This window comes from Oreochromis aureus, linkage group 15 (genome assembly GCF_013358895.1).
Source record: "Oreochromis aureus strain Israel breed Guangdong linkage group 15, ZZ_aureus, whole genome shotgun sequence".
NCBI lineage: Eukaryota > Metazoa > Chordata > Actinopteri > Cichliformes > Cichlidae > Oreochromis > Oreochromis aureus.
This window is the reverse complement of record NC_052956.1, coordinates 16,937,524-16,957,970: the sequence shown is the minus strand read 5'-3', so window position 1 is coordinate 16,957,970 and position 20,447 is coordinate 16,937,524. Positions and strand designations below refer to the sequence as shown.

Sequence of the window (20,447 nt, the reverse complement as noted above, 5' to 3'; positions counted from 1 at the left end):
GTGTGACTGCAGCTTGTACTGTTATTGTCTGCATAAATGTTTCCTTATTTTTCAAACAACAAAGCTATAAATCCATTCTTTGAAAGGTGTATTCCTTATCAATCATTTTAACAGACTATTTCTATAATTTTGTATAATTTAGTTTCATACAAATAATTGCTGCTTCCTTCTGACTTAACATGGGACAAGTATTAAAGCTGGATGATCAAAACATAAAAAAGCTAAATATTTTTTCAGATTAGTTTAGCTTCTAGATACAAGTAACATTTGTTATTAGTGGACAGCCAGAAGTTTTAAGAGGCTGTAAGAAGCTGTTTTCTTGATGTAGCGGCATATTAAGGTTTTGGAAAACCTCATATCTAATGTTCAGCAAAGACAGTCCTCAAATATATTTATCTGAGCAGCTTGCTCTCTTGAAATTACTTCAGATAAGAATATTCTGACACAATTAGACATATTCTCTCTTTTATTGTTTAAGAAAACTCATCTACTGGGTGTGATTATGTAATAGCACCAATAGCTGATAGAGCTGTGTTAGAATCTCAGTTTTCTCGTCTTACATTAATTAAATCATTGAGCAATTAAACCGAGAATTGTTACTCACTGGACATTTTCTGGTTGTCTGACCATTCTCTGAAAATCCTAGGAGTCGTTGTATGGGAAAATCCTTGGAGATCAGCAAATTCTGAAATACCAACAACTATTCCACATGCATTAAAAATAACTTAAATCAAGTTTCCTCTATATTCTGATACTCACTTTGAACTTTAGCAGATCATCTTGACCCTGTCCGCCTGGCGAAATGCTGAATAAGTTGTTATGTGATTGTGTTAACAAGCAGTTGAACAGCTGTAACTAATGAAGCGGCCATTAGTTATATCCCATGGCCAAACAAACCTGGCTCTGCAGTGCCAGGTTTGTGTGTTTTTTTTTTTTTTTTTGTTTTTTTTTTATGAGATGTGCATATGCAGAGGCTTTAAATGGGCCACTGAGCATTATGACTTTGAATAAAATTTCTGGACCTGTGGGTATGTTTTTGCTCACTCACCTGAAACTGTTGAGCTGGAGGGCAACACCTGCAGAGCTCTAGACAGACTGTCACGAGCACCTCTCACCTTGGGATCAGTGACAATGCTTCTGGCCTCCTTGAGTGTGAAATGTGGTCGAGAATTAAGGGTGATAGCTGTGGTTTGGCCCGAAGAAAGTGGCTGTCATCTGCTAGCTTATCTCAGGTGTTGACACCTCCATTTCCAAGACTCTAACGAAGCCTGGCTGCTTGCCAGTGCCAGAGAAAAGGCCAAAGTGAAACAAGGGCTTTTGAGACATTGTTTTAAATATAATGTGTGCATTAATATGGGATATTATAAGCAATACTTCGGATACATTGAAAGCTTGGGTTATTTTTTTTTTGTAGCTACCATTCTCATAAACAAAGGAACAAAGGCTAGTTTCTTAAGGTTGTTGTTGTATGAGATTCTATAGTCTATAGTCAGACTTTAGCTACAAAGACCATGACTGTTAGTAAGATACATTTTGAAATATGATCAGACTTATCAAACAAAACGAAATGACTTGACAATAGAATTACTATTGTAGTTTGATCTCTTCTGAATAGTTTTCATAAGAAATAGTATTCTAGCCATGGAAAAATCCTGTTCCTGAAGGATTATTTTACCCATTTTTATTGAGCGAAGCTCGCTGTGGAGGGCACGAAAGACATTAAACTTTCTAAAGGTGAATGTGACCACAGTGAGACACAGTGTCTGCTCTGCCCAGACCAGTCGGAGTGATCAGAGTGTCTTCCCAAGCCTGGAAGAAGTATGATAATTGGAAAATTGGTGGTGAATAATTCATAAGAGGTGTAAGGTTTGCAGCAGGTTGCGAGTTAGCACTGTAGAAGGTCGCATGACACCACAGGTGTAGCTACATCGTGTCAAGACAAAACTCAATTTTAAAGTGAGCCTTTCTCAGTTTTGTTCTTCGGGGTTTCTAGCCTTTAATAAAATGCTTTTTTCATAACATAGCAAATGTGGACCTCTTATCCAAATGTACATGAAGGTAAAGAAAACCATAAATATCTGAGTGGACAGCAATTGTGTGCAGGTTGTTGGTTTTGGGATGCAGAGAGACGGTCGCATACACAGACACCCTGTAGCTTTAGAGGTTCCTCTGCATGTTTGTGTTAAGTTGCACAGCAGCCGCATCCTCATTATCACCCAGCAGCCCCCCACTCTGCTCACATTTCTCACCTCACTGCAGGGGTCGAGGGTCAGACGGTTATGTTACTCACTAAGGGCAATCACCCAGTACCTTAAATCACTGCTTATAATCTTCTTTGCTGGAAAGAGATGGACATGATTTATGAGAGTCATGTTAGGTGAAGGTGACTGTTGTTATGAAATGGAAATAAATCTGGGAGACATGGACTTAGAGCTATTTTGTTTTTGTACTTACTGTTTAACATGTCTTGTGGGCAGTGTAATGTTAATCAACAGTGCCATCTAGCAAATCACAAAGTAAATATTTTTTATACTTTGACAAACAGATGCTAATGAATGGGCCAGCTTTAGTACTGCCTTTGAGCCACAAGTAATTTGTAGTATATACTATATAACTTTAAATGTCTTATTTTGTTCTCAAAGACCATCCCTATGAAATAGCCTTTTGAATAAACTTTGTATTTTTTTCACAATCATCCCAGGACCACATAACGCCGTGTTGTTGAAAAACTTTCATCACTTAATAATTTATAGAAGGCAGTTATTACTAAATTAACTGAAGCATAGCAAATGTGCTCTTCACTCTAAAAGCCAAATCTGATCCCTATTACAACAGAGAGTGAAACAACCCTGAGCCCTGAGGAATAAGGTCTAGCCAGACTAATAACTGGTCATTGTAGCTCCAGGCTGCACAGTTCCTCATAATCCCAGGATGGCAAAGAAGATGCGAGTTATTAGAATTATTTATGAGTGCCAGGAGTTTACATATTTCACTTGATTTGGTCTAAGATCAGGGCTTGCAACTAATTTGGTAACCATTTACGTCTGTAAACAATTCTGCAATGTTGATCACATGTGCTTAAATAAACCAGTATATGTCAGCTCAAAGGAATGTTAAAATACATATTAACACTCCATTTTAAAAATTTGTATCTAAAATCTAATGCACAAATGTAATTTCAATGCCCCTATGCTATTTAACCAGTATCATATGTATTTTTGTCCATATTTAGTTGCTGGTTTTGGATTAAAGCTATGTCACACTGACATTTATGTAAGCCAGTGGTTTGTTTGGATGGTGCACATCATCCGAATCATTAAATACATTTATAGAATAAGTTTCACAGTCAGTACGAGGTTTCTTCAAAGGTTGTGTCTCTGAACGTTTCAGTCTCAAGTTCTTTTTATATCAACCTGGTATTTTCATCTCTGGAAAAAAGTACTCCAGATTAGGGAAGCTAGGTGCAGAGGCCCTGCAGATGACATGAAAGGAAATTCTAGGACGGTAAACTTCTTGTACATTTTTATTTTTATTTTTTTTTGTACTGAGAAGAGTCTGATTTTGCTCAAAATACCTACATTCTTCAACTTTGATTTCGTTCCTCCTGAGCTTTTGTCCTTTCCTCATTCCCTGCACACTAATTTCTTTTTCTTTCTCTCTGTCATGCAGTATGTTCCTCCGGACCTTTGTATCTGTAACTTTGTGCTGGAGCAGTCACTGTCAGTGCGAGCCCTGCAGGAGATGCTGGCTAACACTGGGCAGAACAGCGAAGGGGTGAGTACATTCCTCCTCCCCACTGATGCTCCCTTGTTCTCAATCTAATGCATACAAACACACTCAAATGCTTGCAAGACAAACACATTCATGCACACAAACCAAAATTAATCAGTCTGTAATCTATCATTAATAGTCTGCTGTAAGATGGCCTTGAGCTTTGTTTTTTCTTAACAGTAAATGTCTTGGTATTTAATAAGGCATAATATCAGTGTAAATTAACAATATTCTTCATTCCCTTTTCAAGCTAGCACAATTTACCTTATGGCTATTTATGGCTAATCAACTTTAAAAGCTCTCACAGTCGGAGCAGTCAAAGTACTGGAAATATAAATACATGAAATCTACTTCAAGGGGCTTCTCACTTCAAATACTGGAATTTTTTTCAGGCCTCCCAGTCAAGGCTAATTCCAAACTTTACACCTATTTAAAGGTTGATTTTGAACATCAAATGAAAATCCAGCTGGTCAATGACAGACATTAATAGTCATAACAGAACCTGATCTGACTCACTAAACTAACAAAACTCAATGTTTGTCAAAGCTACCTGGATATTTGTTTTATGGCTGTGTTTGTTTTATACAGTTCGTATTTAGCTATAGTCATTAGTCATTATAGTCACAGTAGCTGTGATAATTAACATCAGCACACAAAGGAACATGACGCAAGTAACTGTCCCATTTGGCTCATTACATCTTTTTTGTTGTCTGGTTGTGTCTGAGGGGTTCGAATTAAAATGTGTATGTATACATATTTTTTTTTGCTTTCTTTGATTGAAGCTTTTTTTTTTCTTTCAGCTGGTCAGCTTTTAGTTCCTTATGGGAAAAGTTTAAAGTGTAAAGCTATGAGAACACAATTTAGAACAGAGTGGTATGAATGGGGGGAAATAAGCTTGCTTTAACCATGACATCAAACACAGTTGCCTGAAATGTCAGTCTAAACTGAAAAAGGTTTATTTGTTAATGACAGTTCATGAGTAACTGTGTCTATATTTGAAACTTTTGTGAAGCAGATTTTTAACTTTTTAAAGTTACCGTGGTAAAAATCAATAAGTAGCTTGAATCAAATCCCAGTAGCATTTAGACCAGACCAGACCAGACCTAGCAATGCTCTGAACTATTTTAACAATGAGAACTGTAATTGAATTCTAAGCAGAACCTGTCTCCCTTCATTCTCTGTAATACATTCCTGATGTGCGAAAAGAGATAAATAAAGGTCACTGAGGGTGAAAGAAAGGGGGGAAATTATCTGTGAGTGCACTGCTGCATCCATCACATCCTCTCTTGATTTACACGAACAATGTGAGCCTCTCCCTCCCGTCGCTGCACCAGCTTACATGACATGTTTATTAGAGCAGGTAAGTAATATTAGATATGGCAGATTCTCTGTAGTGCCGTGTGGGGGTCATCGATAGCACGGAAGCCCTCCAGTGGGCTGCATGTGGTTTGTAAACCAGTCAGATGTTCATATTCACTCATGCTGCTGTGCTCTAAGAGAGCCATTTCATGTTTCATTTATTCTCATCACCCAGCACATTATAGATTTAATAAAGCGAGGTCAGGCGATGGGTAGCGCTTGATACACCCTTGTTTACTCTAAATTTCTTCTGGGAAAAACAAAGAGAAAACAGTGCTCTAGCATTTAAATTTGGATAAACGCCTACATACAAAAAATGTTGTGCTTTTGTAATTGTTTGTAATTTTTAGTCACTGTTCCTACTCAGTACACATGGTCTGTTCTTAGTTAGAAAGCATTCCTCAGGTGACACATTCAGTTGTTGTTGTTATTATTATTATTATCATTATTATTATTAGTCAAAACTTTGGATAGACCACTGATACTGTAGGAATAGAGATGACAAAGCGATGGTAGCATGAATCATTGTGCAGTACAACTGTAGCAATTACAGGATCCTGACCACTACAGGGCATCACAGTTATTTGTACAAAAGCTTACAATACTAATGCAAAATAGCCCAAGTGCTCAGTTGCTCTGCACAGCATAGGCCTCTGACACAGATGTTTCTTTAAGTGTCTTAGTTTGTAAACCTCTTGGTTCCCCTCACTGGAAAATCAGCACTGCATTGTTATTAGCCTGGGTAGCAGATTTGTTTTGTGCTCAACAGTGCAACATTGTTGGCTGGCCTTGTTTGGCAAGACAACATGATGTTGGCTAGAATACAAACTCTCTGGTAGCAAGGCTAATAAATCGCTGTACCTCCTCACACCACTATAATTCTCCCAATTTTTGCTCTCAACTTTGTGTAATTGACTGCCATACATCCCGATAACACATTCTTTTTATTTGTATTTGTGTGTTACTAGAGCGCTGACCATGAAAAATGGGTAGGTCCATCAGTTTGTTCATCCATCATGTTGTCAGCGTGCATGACAGACGTACTTACGGGCAGTTAAATGGTTGAAACTTTAAGTGCTTTCACTTAAAGCAATGTCTATTTCTTGACTGTCTTAAAAGCTTTATTTGTCATGTATTTAACTAGAAGGCAGGTAATATATTTTATACCACCATTATTATGCTACTGGTAGTACATTTAAAGTTACCACCTTACTGAATTTTCAATTAACAGAATTAAAAGGACACTTTTTGGGGGGGATTGACATCCTCAAGATAGTAAATTAGGCTTTTTCCTCATCAGTGGTCAGACTAGTGGAGAGACAACTGATTAACTTGTCACAGAGCTCTTATGGTAGTCTAGAAATAGACATCCATTGGTACTGTCAAACTTTGCTCATGATTAAAATGTCTTTGCCTGTATACCTTGTGTGTAAGCACTTAAAAGTCTGCTAATCATTTGCTCAAGCGTTTATTATCCCCGTTTGTTTTTTCATGGACTAAATTCAACCCTTGATTTACAACTTGAAATATCTCTGCTACATATCATAAATTTAGCTTACAAGTGGTATCCTTGGTCATTAATTTATTTAATTTAGAAAACCCACATTTTGGCAGGAAACTCGCTTTGTGGTCTCGGTGTGCTTCTCTGTTTTCTCTGGGTTTGGTCTCTAACATCAATTGATTTTAAGAGTACTGACAAGAGGAAATGTCCTGAAATCAGTTTTGATTTCAGAGTCTTCACATGCACAGCTGTTGAGGATTATTCAGTGCACTTTTAATGTTTGGGATCAGATTACTGGATGAATGTTTTCATTATTATTTTTTTGTTATTATTATTATTATTATTATTAACTACCTGTCAAACACTGCACATCACAATGCATATGATATTTTAATGTGATTTTATTAAGTTAATGCAAAGCAAATTAAGCTGTATGTTATCCAGTGATTTGAAGGACAGCACATTAAATATGTACATGAAAGTCAATGTATCAGGTGGTACTTAGCAAATTAGACTGGGCTTAATCTTTTTTCCTCCTCCTTGGAAAATTGATTACTTTGCTTTTTCCCATCCTCAGGCCATTCCATATGAGATAAGATATTAACTGTACATTTAGGAAGATCCATTAGTCACAGTTTGCTATAAAACCTTCAGAAGCTTTACAGCAAGCTTTGGAAAAAAAATGGACAATGATTAATTCTTGTAAATGTTAATGAGTATTGGCAGTTGTACATATACATCACATTTTTAAATGCAAGCAAGAATATATTTGTGGGAATTATCTTAGTTACTCTAGGTATTAGGTTAGGTATAGTTGGTCAATAACTGATGAGCGTCCAGCAAAAAAGTAAGCATGGTAGAAAATGAAATCCTTGTATGTGTTGCAGAAGCTGGTCATTGGTCAGAAAGACAGATTTTACAGGATTTAATGCCAACCTGTTCTTAAAAAAACACAAAACAAAAAGAACTTAGTTCATGCTTACTTACCCCTTTAATTCCTATGGAAGCAGTAACAGCCAGGTACAACATATTAACTGATCTTCAGCAAGTTTGACCAGCTCTGTAAAAGAAGAAGTTCTGATAGTTTGCTGGTCTGGATTTTAACATATGCTTATAACCAGGACAGGACATTTCAGCAAAGTCAACCCAAGGTCAAACTGTGCAAACTCTACAGGTCTCAGTTAGCATGTTAAAGTTGATGATGGTGCAATTAGAAAAAGACTGAACAAGTATGGCGTGTTTAGAGGGGTTGCCAGGAGAAAAGAAAACATGGCAGCACCCTTTAGGTTTGCAAAGTTGAATCTGAACAAACCACTAGGCTTCTGGAACATTGTCCTTTGGATTGTCCTTTCGGTCATAATCCACAGCAAAAACACCTCATACCAACTGTCAGGCATGGTGGTGGAGCGGTGATGATCTCGGCTTGTTTTGCAGTCACAGGACCTGGGCACCTTGCAGTCAGAAAGTCAACCATGAAGTCCTCTGTTTACCAAAGGTTTGGTAGAGTAAAATATGAGAATATCTGTTTGAGAGCTAAAGGTTGGCTATAATTGGGTCATGACACAGGAAGACGGCAGCACAGTCCAGGGGCCTGTTCTTCGTACCTCGCTTACTACATCCAAGATCAAATGACACATCCAAGATCAAATCATCGCGCTAACTTTGAGCTCGCTAATCCGGTTCTCCGAACACACCTGTTGTTGACGATTAGTATAGCTGGATGAAGTAATCTGAGATCACTGGGTGGCTTAAAAGGGGCTACGCATCGATAGTAGAAACATTGATCGGCAACCCTGTGATTGGTCGGCGAAGATGTCGAAGGAGCGCGCGCAGTATCTCACGGCAGCAAAGCAAGAACTCTTGATTGAGGGATAGCAGGAGTTTCAGAGTTTAATTAAAACGCAGGGGAACACTGCAAAGGCTGCAAAAGCAAGGAGAGAGGGCTGGCAGAAAGTTGCTGACAAATTAAACTCGTAAGTGATCCATGATATTACATTATATCATGTGATATTATATTATACCACAGTATATTATATTACATCATATCCTCTTTCACATTAGAGCCACAACAGGACCCACTAGAACATGGGAAAAAGTAAAAGTGAAATATAAGAATATGCTACAGAATGGTAATATTTATCACTTATATTGCTTTTAGTCTATGACAAGAGACCCTGGAATAATCTGTTTGTTTATAACAGCAACCAAGAAAAGGGCAGAGCAAATAAAGACAGGTGGTGGTCCTGCACCCCTCGTCACACCCCTTTTGTACTGTGACATTTATTGACATTGTGGGTTTTTATGTGTGTAGTTTGAATAACACTCCATCACTTTTACCTGTTCCCATGCAAGGGGTGACTGAAGCATGCACAGTAAGTCGGGAGTAAGTATATACAGTACAGTAAGTATATATATATATATATATATATATATATATATATATATATATATATATATAGAGGAGAGAGAGAGAGAGAGAGAAAGGGGAGGAAGAAAGTAAATAATACCCTGACGGAGAATCGATATCTCTCTATGAGCACACCGTCGCGCTGAGCTAAAGGATCCTGTCTATCCCGCAATATACGCTAAATTCTGTAAACTCTCCTTATCAATCTTGCACCTTCCTTGCTCGCGTACAAACGGACAGGACATGGCTGCGACAGACTTCCCAAATCCACCTTCGCTTTTATAGTCGTGGTCTCTCATCTTGATTGCACGTAGTAATTTACTATTACTACTCTAACATATGAATTACATCTGACATGATCTACTACATGTAATAGAATGGTTAATAGTACATTTCCCTTTTTTTCGGAAATGACCTGTATGTATCTGTATGCAATCAATAAAAGAATCAAATGCTGCATTATCTTTAGTTACACTGATAATATTTATTTATGGTAAAACAGTGGAGAAATGTCGCTCTTGCTTTCATATAACTGCAGCGGACATACCTGAGAGGCCGCGATCTAATCCTGTTTACATAAAGTAAACCTGCTCGCGAGCAGGCTTACTCTTACGGATCTGTTGCTATGACAGCAAGTCCCAGATGAGCTTCGGAGAACCGAACGATCCAAGATCACGCGAAATCGTCAACATTCAAATCCGGCTAACTTACTTAGCGAGGTACGAAGAACAGGCCCCAGACCTCAAACCCACTGAAATGCTGATGTTAAGAAAACTACAAATAAACAAATTCCCACAAACCTCAATGAACTGAAGCAACATTGTAAAGAAAAGTCCCTCCACAACAACGTAAGACACTGAAACTCATATATAAATTGATTACTACAAGATACTGAACCATGGGATATGCTTTTCACCTATTACTTTAGCATTTTGGCTTCGTACCCGAAACTGGTATGGCTCAGATGTTTTGTTTTTTTGTTTGTTTTGGGGTGTTTTTTGTTTGTTTTAAATGCCCTGATGAGTAAAACTTTAGAATTAAGAGGGTCTGCTTTTCTTTTATATTATATATACTTATAAGAAGTACGGGCGATTTTGTGTGAATGAATTAGACTTTTATTCTGTACCATTTTCAGAAATTAGAGTGAGAAGAAAAATGTTTACCGGAGATTTATTAAACTTGTTTTAGTCATCAATTCTATAAAACACCAAAACCATTAAATTACGCTACCTTTACTTTCCAGGAAGTGATTTCTGCAGATGTGAAAGTAACTGTTGGCGTTACTTCATAGAGTTATTTCAAAATAATTTATGGAGCCCACATTAGTTTGAAATCATGAAATATGTTGCTCACTGCAACAGCATGGCAATCTTTAGATTCAGAGACAATAAATGGTAGTATGAACAATTCATTGTCAGTTTTTACCTCTTTATTTCCATCTCTGACTAGAAGAAAAATACTTCAAATCACCACAATTATCCTTAAGTATACAGCACACACACCCTTTATCCTTTTGCAACAAAATACGAGACAAAGTAAGCGAGACAAAATACTGTCTAGCAAATTTCATAACTAGCTATTCATTATACAGTGCTTATACACTGGAGTGGCACCACACCAAAGGTCACAGTTCCTGGCAGTGATGTGTCAGCATGACAGCAGGCCTGAAATACAGGCTGGCGCTCTCTCGGTACCCCCCTCCCGCGCTCCCAGCTGTTGCTGGATACTCTTCCCCCCCTTTTTTTTTCCTTTTGATCGAACCTTCCATTTCCTTTTTCGTCTCACTTATACAAGCCATCTGGGTGAGACTTTGAAGCCAAATGAGAATTACCTAAGGGTCGTATTCAGGGGACCATTGGGAGTTCCCTTTAAGTTAATTTGAATGTAAACCTACCACTAAATACAAATTAATGTTGACAACTAGACGAGAGGACAGCCTCTATGCATTGCTTAAGTGGATGCAGGGCACCGTAGTTAAGAATATTAGTTGTTCATCGTTTTCTTAGATGCCTAATTATTGTTTAAACTTTAAAGAAATGTTAAATCAGAGTGGATACTCTAAATGTACTGTACGTGAGAAGAAAGTGTCTCTTTACAGCTCTGGTAATAGGACTTTCAATACACGTGTGAGCTAAACTGTTTTAACATTTTGCAGTTAAGGCCAAATTTGCTAATTACATTAAAGCAGGACCTTTAGAAATTAACAAGAACCTTCTTGTGTGTGTACATATGAATCTTTGAGTTTGATTTACTCAATTCATTTAAATGTGAGCTGACTCCATGAATGCCAGAACCTTGCTGTGCAGACCTGGTTTAGTTATTGCTGCTTATGGTCATCTTCTTTTTTGTTTTTATTCTGCTGCTAGAGGTTGATTAAAAAGGTAAGAAGCAATTTCTTTATTCACCATGATGATGATGAAGGATCTCACTCTTTTTTGTTTTACTTTTTTTTTTGTTTGTTTGTTTTGCTCATCTGTTTCCTCACATTTCCTCAGGTGTTTTGCTACCAAACCTCACAGTTATTCTTGTTTGTCACAAGAATGTCTACTGAGTGTGATTCTATGTATGTATTTGTTTGACTGTGAATGGAGTTTTTTGTGTTCCCTTTCCTCTTTTTCTATTTCCCGCTTGCACTTGGAATGGTGATCCTCAGTAAAGGATATGTGATCCAGGGTGTTCCATGCTTTGCTCGCACAGAGCGTAAAGCCACTCGCACTTTAATAACTGATACAGAAGTAAAGTGGGAGATACTAACCTGTCAGGGTTCAGAGGTCAGGAATGGTAGGGTATGATAATAATCTATTACCTATTTATTTCCTGGCAGGCGGGTCAGGGGGGTGGACACCGGACCCTGCTCTACGGTCACGCCATCCTCCTACGCCACTCCTTCAGTGGCATGGTGAGTATTAATGTGCAAGAATGACAGAAAGTTAAAAGGGACAAGGATTTTCCTAGCTCACCATGGGGTCTATTTATCAAGTATGCACGAGTTAACATAATTGGTCTTCATGTGGGAAAAGCAAAGTCTGTTGCATTATTGATGACAGTTGCTTTTTTATATTATTTGTTGCCATTTCATGAAAAAGAAACCAAAAAAGTGAGTAAATAAGACTCCAATTAATATGTAAAGTAAATGTATTTTTATGTTGGAGATTTTCTTTTAGATTTACCTAAACAAAAAAAAAAAAAAAAAAAAAAAAAAAAAAAAAAAAAATTTAATGAAAAAACCCTGGTGTTTAAAAATATTAGAACCATGACATGATTATGAAGTCTTCAGTTGCTTTTGATTGAACCAAAGTTGGAAAAACAAATCTGCAATTCACACCATTCTTTGTAAAAGTCTTGAACCACCACTTGTTTCTTTTTATTTCATTTCCAAAAAGAAAGACTTTGTCTTTTTTTTTTATAGTGATCTTGAACAATAGTTCTCAAAGCATTCTGAAGATCTTTCAAATATTTTCTTTGGACTTTGGCTGCTTTGTCACCCATTTTCAGTCCAGTCCTTGAACCTTATACTTTCAGAAGAATGACCTACAGTATGATTTCAACATAAAAAAGACACCTAACTCAAGTGATGAACCAGTGTTGCTCTGCAACTTGACAACTTGATAAAGAACCAATTTTAAATTATATCTTTACATATGTACATTTTTGTTTAGCAGAATCTACCAAAAAAAAAAAAAAAAACAACGGTAACATAGTTTGGCAGAAATTAAATGGTATCTTTTGCACTAAGGTCACCAAGAGAGGTGTTGCCTTAGAAGTCGGCATACCTTTGCATGATGTGTAGTCCTTAAAAAGTTTAAGGAATATGGATAAGTAGAAGATGAACTTGTCAGGAGTAAACAAAAGACAAATCTACAGCAGATGAACAGGATCTGCATGTATCTGAAAGTCATGTCCTTTTAAAAATCCAACAAAGAGCTGACACAAGACCTGAGATATGGCTCTGACATGTCAGTTAATCCATATACTGTTCACCGACACTTGGAGCAATGAATCTGGATTTTACAGCATTGTTTTAATATGTATTGGAAGAGGTCAGAAAAGTACAGCAGTGAGTATCTACAGCCATTTGTAGAACATGATGGCGTTTCTACCATAGTTTGGGGTTACATTTCATCCAGTGGTGTGTTCTTGTCAAATTTGATCAAATTATGAGCAAAGAAAGCACCATCAGATTTTGCTCGACCATCCAGTGCCATCTGGAAAACACTTTACTGGCAACTGCTTCATTTTTTTAACATGACAAACATCCCAAACACATTGCCAGCAGAGGAAAAGCACGCATTAACTGAAAAATACAAAATGAACACTATCAGTCATGGATTGGCTTCCCCAGAGCTCAGACCTCAACATAATTGAAGCAGTGTGGGATCTTAACGGAGAACAGAACAAAAGGCAGCCAACATCCAAAGAAAAGCTTTGAATGTCCTTCAACACTCTTGTAGAACAATTCCTGAAGACTACTTGAAGAAAAGGCAAGAAAGCTGCCTAAGAGAGTTTAGGATAAGTTGAAGTATAAAGGTACCCATACCAAGTACTGACTTTCAAGCTTATTAGAATTGGACAAATTCTGTTTTGGTTTTATATCATTTATCTCCAACTATGTTTGCACATTTCAATTCGCACCCATTTTCTCATTTTTATATTAAAAAAAAAAACAGAAAGAAAAAAGACCTGGCTCGAGACTTTTGCACAGTAGCATTTAATCATAACTTGAAACAGAAAATCAATTAATAAATTCCTTACTAATTGATTAATATACTAATTATTTAGCACTAAATTCACCCATGTATTTTAATGAGACACTTTAACATGAGCTGAATTCCTCTTATGGCTAGTCTTAGTGTTTCATTTGACCTAACATTAGTTCATTTTTCACTCACCAGTACTTGACCTGTTTGAAGACATCAAGGTCTCTGACAGACAAGCTGTCATTTGATGTCGGACTGCAAGAAGATTCAATAGGTATGGTATGACTATTAGGCACTTCATAGATTTTTACTACTTTCGGTTGAATTCAGCCTTTGGGAGTGATCATTTCAGGTTGATTTAACTTTGAGATTGAATTATTGGGAGAAATACTCAAACTCTACGTGTGTGTGTGTGTGTGCACAGTACAGCTATATTCGACATTTGAACTAAAGCATAAGGCACTTTATCATATGGAAACAGTTCCACTACTCCTACAGGATCTAAACAAAGAGAGGAGGGATTTTAAAGGGCATGTATGTGACTGCACTGCTCAGTAGATTTTCCCAAGCTTTATATTCCACTTGTTGCCACTTATTTGAATATTATTTTTATGTGTATTTATGTCAATAGGAGAGTCCTGCTGGTGGACCATTCACCCTGCATCCAAGCAGAGATCTGAGGGAGAGAAAGTCCGCATTGGAGACGACCTGATTCTTGTCAGTGTGTCGACGGAGAGATATCTAGTAAGTCGCATCTAAAAGATCTTCACAAGAGCAGAACACTTTAGAAGCACAGCTGTGACTGAGATAAATGTATGCTTGGTAAACTTTCAAATAAACCAAACGACCCCTCTGCCACAAATGATGACCATTTAAGGGGAAATAAACAGGCTTTCCAGTGATATAGGATTCATTGCCAAGAAGCATTATTACAACAAAGAAATAATCCACCAAATGTAAATTTCTTTAGTTTTGTCCTAGTGTCGCAAGCAAACAAGCTGTGTAGTTTTAGCCCCAAGACTCTGTTTCATTGTTTTCGATAAGATCTGACATTGCAATCCATTTAAACTTTATTCACCTGTAAAACTGTAGCAGCAGCTTGAAGGACTTCAGCCACAGGCACAGAACAAAATGCAACCTTATCTATAATTTAGGCAAAACGACCTCTTCTTGTGATGATATGGAAGTTATTTAGCATCATAGCAAGCCATAAATACAATGCATTAATATACAGGCGCATGGTGCTATATTTTATCTGCAGCTTGCTAATTCACAGCTTGCAGAAAAGAAAAAAATAATGTACTCGTCTGGTAACTTTTCTTATAAAAACACTGTAGTTCACCGGAGTACTTAAGGACATCATCTATCCACCCACTAAAAATGAGGATGCAGCTTTTAAACATGATGACAGACTAATTGTAGCAGTTTTCATTAAATCAGATGCTCTTCCTTCAGCTTTACTCCAGATTTCTCTCGTGAATATGTACTGTTCTTCAAACAGTCAGATTACATCAGATTCATGCTTGTGTTTCCGATACTCTGTGTATAATCTCTCGCTTTCCTTTGTCTGGTTCCTTGTCAGATCTCACTTAATTCAGATATTTTCGGCTGTTGTTTTGGAAGCTTTCTTATTTCACTGCCAGGTATTTTTTTTTAGATCTGAGGTGATTTGTCTTCCTCTAAACTCGAAAGACCAAATGTGCCGTATGCAAAGAAGAGTGGTTCTGTTTTGAAGATTATTTGCCCCACACAGCTGGAGTTATCTGCTTTGGTTCACCGTCTGCCTGAAAAGATACTTTGGAAAGTTTCATAGCACTTGGATAACCCTGATACCGGTTTCACTCCCACCAACTTTGGAGTGACAAGGCAATTCAGGAGGGAAACTCCAAAAACCTTCCTTTGCTATCTGAAATAGAAATCTGATTACCTGTGAAACCCCACCCATGCCCCCTCCACCCCCGTGCAGGCCCTTTTTAATGATGTTTTTTATGAAACTCATCCGTCTGACTGATGAGCTTTGAGTTAATGCTGTCTCCACTATGCAGAGCTATACACCTGACCTCAATTAACTTACATGGAAAAGAGAGGAGAGGGGGATTTGAGGAGAAACAGAGGAAGAGGCAGAGCGAGAAATGGCAAAAGTGAGGGACACTGACGTGCCTGGCATGGGAAAGCGACTTGCACTGTCTTCTAGTGGCCACATCAGTCCTTTGGGGAGGGAAATATGCAATTAAAGCAAAACTGGCAAAGATACTGTAAAGCTTTACCTGCAGTAGCCTGCTGGAAATTCAGCTCTTGAAGAATGGGACACCTCAGACATTCAAAAGCAGAAATGCAAAAGCAATCACTGCATTATTACTGTCATTCATTACATCACATTTATTGCATCACAGTGAATGTATTGCTGTCATTTAGGACAGAAGCATTTATGTCTTTTTATCAATTCAGGGTGATTTATGTTAGTTAAAGCCTGTTGGATAAATGTGAGGATAATAAAAGTTGTATTTGAGAGAGACAGTGCATAGATGTTTTGACTTCACATTTATCGACCTCTACTAATCCATAATGTTTACTGTTACAGATTAAGATAGCCAACATTTGCCTGTATTTGCTAGGACAAATACAGGCAAATGAAAGAAAACTCAATTGGTGCTCATATTTATCTTTCCAGTGATATAAGTATGATGTTTTCAGGGGAATTTCGTAAAGACTTGTTTTCATGTTGTAGAATATATTTTGGAACAATTAAAGGACTTCCTAATGGTGTTCTAGGTTGTGAGCATTGACAGCTGCTAAACCCTTTTGCCTGTATTGTATGTGTTAGAAATCCTTGCATCAATGCTTACTTGGGTATAGCCTAAGGCTAAACTCATATCGACTTTTCACTTTCATCTGAATGCAACCTGCCAGGAATAGGTGTTTTTCAAATTTATTTATTTTTATTTCTTTCTTTATTTTTTTATCCTCGCAGGAATTATTGCATTATCTGGGCATGTTACATGGAGCAGTGCCTTTGGCCTGCAGTGATAAAAGAGATTAAAACATGTCCTTCTCATGAGGAGGACATGTTTTAATCTCTTTTCAACTCCAGGCGCTTGGACACCTCGTCTGTGCACTGTTGCTAAATTGTGTTGTATGTCCCTGTTTTCCTGCTGCTAACACAGCTGGTTAACTCAAGGTCAACTGTTCCCTGTGTAACTGTGCTTCTCTTTTCCAGCATCTCTCTATTTCCAATGGCAACATTCAAGTGGATGCCTCCTTCATGCAGACCCTGTGGAATGTCCAGCCTACCTGCTCATCAAGCAACATGGCAGTAGGTAAGCTAACAACCCCAACAACAGCAGCCGGCCATCCTAATTCATTTATTCCAAAGGTGGATGGCTACATTTTGATGACAAAATGTGTGTGTGTGTGTGTGTGTGTGATGGTGATGGTGATGGTGTTTGAAAAACAAAGCAGCCATATATTAGAATAAACAATTTCTTTTTAATGAATAAATGGAACTTTTTTTTTCCTTTTAGGTTATTTAACTGGTGGACATGTGATGCGTCTCTGTCATGGGCATGATGAGAGCCTGACCATCCCTGGAGCAGACAAGAATGAAGAGGAGCAGAGGTTAGTAATTAACAGGCTCAGTTGTTTTGTGATCAAGAAGTCAGTGTTTTAAATCTTTCAAACTAACCATTGGGAAATAGTTTTGAGGATGATAAATAATAAAATACAAATGTTGTCACTTTTAAGCTTCACTTTAAACTTTTTTCTTCTGTATAAGTCCTAAACTGTGAGGAAATACTGCAAAAGTTTACACTTACCACATATGTTAAAGTTAAAGGAGTTCAAAATGTACTTTTCAATATACTTTTTTGTTGTTGTTTTTTTTGTTTTGTTTTGAGGAAAATTCAGCTGAGACCCTTTGTTTTGTTTTTTTGTTTTTTTTAAATGCGAATTCATTTTTTGTTGTGATCCTGTGTGAAGGGTTACAAGGCTGTTATTTATTGAGAAGCACTGAAATAGCCTTTCAACCCAACAGTTTTTTCTTCCTCCTGAGTCACTATCATAAAATATAAGAATCTCTTGTTTTCTGACCTGCACAGTGAGGTTTAAGCAGGAATAATCGTATATATGGAGACACTGTGATATTTTTCTTGAGAACATCAAAATGTCTCCAAAAACAAATTAATCTGGAGCCAGATTTCCCTCGGGATCCAGTTCACAGAGGGTGTTTTTAGCTTTAACAGAGGCATACGATGTTGAACTGTTCATGTTGTTTCTGTCACTTAAATTACTTAACTGAGGCCCACGTTTGTGTCTTCTGCTTTTAGGATAGTCAACTATGAGGCTGGTAAGGGAGCATCAAAGGCCCGTTCACTGTGGAGAGTGGAGCCGCTGAGGATCAGGTAACATCTGACTCAAAAACACACATCAAATAAAATAAATAACATGTTACGTGTCCCTCAGAAATGACACAAAGGGATTGTTTTATTTGAGTGGGATATAAAATAAAATGAAAAAAAATCTAAATTATTATCTAAACTGGATAAGGTGAGAAATTTACCTACAGTAAATAAACAGTATCTGAAAGTTATGTCCATAAGTAACTGGAAACAAACAGGGGACACAGGACTTAAAATCAATATGGCCGCTCATATAATCCTTCTACTGTTCACAAGGTTCTTCACAAATGGTCTCAGTGGAAAGGTGGCTGTCACAAAGCCATTCTTGATGATGGAAATGGGGAGAAATTACTTTGCCAATAATTGGAATAAAAATCAGTAGCAGCAAGGAGTGATTAATCCAAATTTTGCATTTTTAGTTCAATTTATTGTTGATTATGGTCAGGAGAGAGGTACAAAGTGAGTATCTACAGCCATGTGTAAAACATAGCAGAGGTTTTGTCATAGTTTGGAGTTTGCATTTCAGCCAGTTGTTTTGGGGATCTTGTCAAAATTAACGGAATTATGAATGTAGAAACATACAGTACCATCTGGAAAGCATCGGATTGGCAGCTTTTCAGCATGACTGTAATGCCAAACACACTGCCAGTGTAGGAAAAGCATACCTGGATTAAAGACGCACAAACACACATGGATTGGCCTCCCCTGAGCCTAGATCTTAACATTTTTGAATAGGGCTGCCACAAACGATTATTTTGATAGTCGACTAGTCACCGATTATTTTTGCGATTAGTCGACTAATCAGATCATGCATCCATTGAACGTAAAACGTACAGCTTATTGCACCAGCATGCATCTGCTCTTATATAACTATCATTAGCTTACAACTTTAAGTGTTTAAGGTATGTGCTAACTAAAAATGAAGACAAGATGATAGTTTATTAAATTTAAATGAAATTTGCAGATTGTTTTGGTGGAGTTTAATAAACGCAGCCGTCTGCTCCTTGCTATCTAAAATATAACAGGACACCGGAGTATATTCTGGAGCATCTCACACTTCTGATAATCAGGTGTCTGCTTGACGTTTATTCAGCTGTGTAAAACTATAACTTTCAGCCAAACCGATTTACTCATGAACAAATAAAATACTGAAAAAGCCAAACAATAACATTTTTAAGTTATCTAAGTGGCTTATATATCATGTTTAACCTGAGTAGCGAAAGATTTGCCGGAGTCCGGTGTTCTCACCGCTCTAGTGAGCCTTGCCCCGGCTAGCTATGGAGCTAGTGGGTAACAGACGTCTCCAAAACGTCGGAGCGCTTTTTGCAAATATGTGGTGTCTTGATAAACTGAGCAGATATTGCTGAAGTTTACACAGTTACATTCTCGCCTGAAAATATGTTAAACGTTTATTTTGTGACCCAGAAAGAATAATAACAGTAACATTAAAACTAACTAGCTGCCGCCATTGTTGGAAACTGAGCTGAGCTGCGCTATGAATTCTGGGACACAGTTTCTTCTTCTTCGGGGTTTAACGGCAGCTGGCATCCTTGTACATGCAGTGCTGCCATCTTCTGTTTCAGTCCGTTATTACACTCTTAAATCCTACTACTTATTCCTGCATCTTTTGGGATCTTACAAAGCTTCAAACGACGCGTCGACTATTAAATTAGTCGTCGACGATGTTGATAGTCGACGTAATCGTGACTAGTCGACTAATCGTGGCAGCCCTATTTTTGAAGCAGTGTGGGATCATCTTGAGGAAAAAAAAAGGCGACATCAGTGTAGTGCAAACTCTGTTTTTGCATTATAATAATTCCCATTTAGGTTTCCTTAGGTTTCAATAAATGACTGCAAATATTTCCCTTTATTTAACAAAATACAAAGAAATTATGGGAGGCTATAGGTTCCCAGGTTATATATAAACTCCATCTATCTCTTCTCCGAGCTGTCAGTACCAATTAACTGGCAGAGTTTCCAGAATTCGAGGCTCTGTTTACCACCTGCTTTGAACTACCTCTCTTCTATCACCGTCCCCCTTTCTCTCACATTTTCCTTTCTTTAACTGGCCACCCACGCAATTTCTCACCAGTTACATCGGCTGCCAGCTCTCACTGGGAATTCCTGTCAGACTCAGTATACTTTCAAAGGGCCACAGGTGCGACTATTAAGGCTCATGTGTCTACTTTTGACTTAAGGGAGAATTGTGAACAATGTTTCCCAAATTGCATCATCTATAGAGAGAAACTGGAGCTGCTCTGAAGTTGATACGTGAAATCATTTTAGTTGGTAGTGCAATTCAAGGTTGTTTTTTACAT

General features: G+C 37.6%; 1 protein-coding gene across 1 annotated transcript in view; it reads left to right on the top strand.

Moving 5' to 3' along the window:
- Window positions 1–20,447, top strand: part of ryr3 (ryanodine receptor 3) — a 116,391-nt gene that overhangs the window by 20,090 nt on the left and 75,854 nt on the right. The window contains exons 3-10 of the mRNA XM_039598692.1: window positions 3,670–3,774; window positions 6,099–6,119; window positions 11,863–11,937; window positions 13,931–14,009; window positions 14,367–14,479; window positions 16,953–17,052; window positions 17,257–17,350; window positions 18,058–18,132. Coding sequence (XP_039454626.1) covers window positions 3,670–3,774; window positions 6,099–6,119; window positions 11,863–11,937; window positions 13,931–14,009; window positions 14,367–14,479; window positions 16,953–17,052; window positions 17,257–17,350; window positions 18,058–18,132 — 662 coding nt within the window. The remainder of the gene's footprint in view (window positions 1–3,669; window positions 3,775–6,098; window positions 6,120–11,862; window positions 11,938–13,930; window positions 14,010–14,366; window positions 14,480–16,952; window positions 17,053–17,256; window positions 17,351–18,057; window positions 18,133–20,447) is intronic.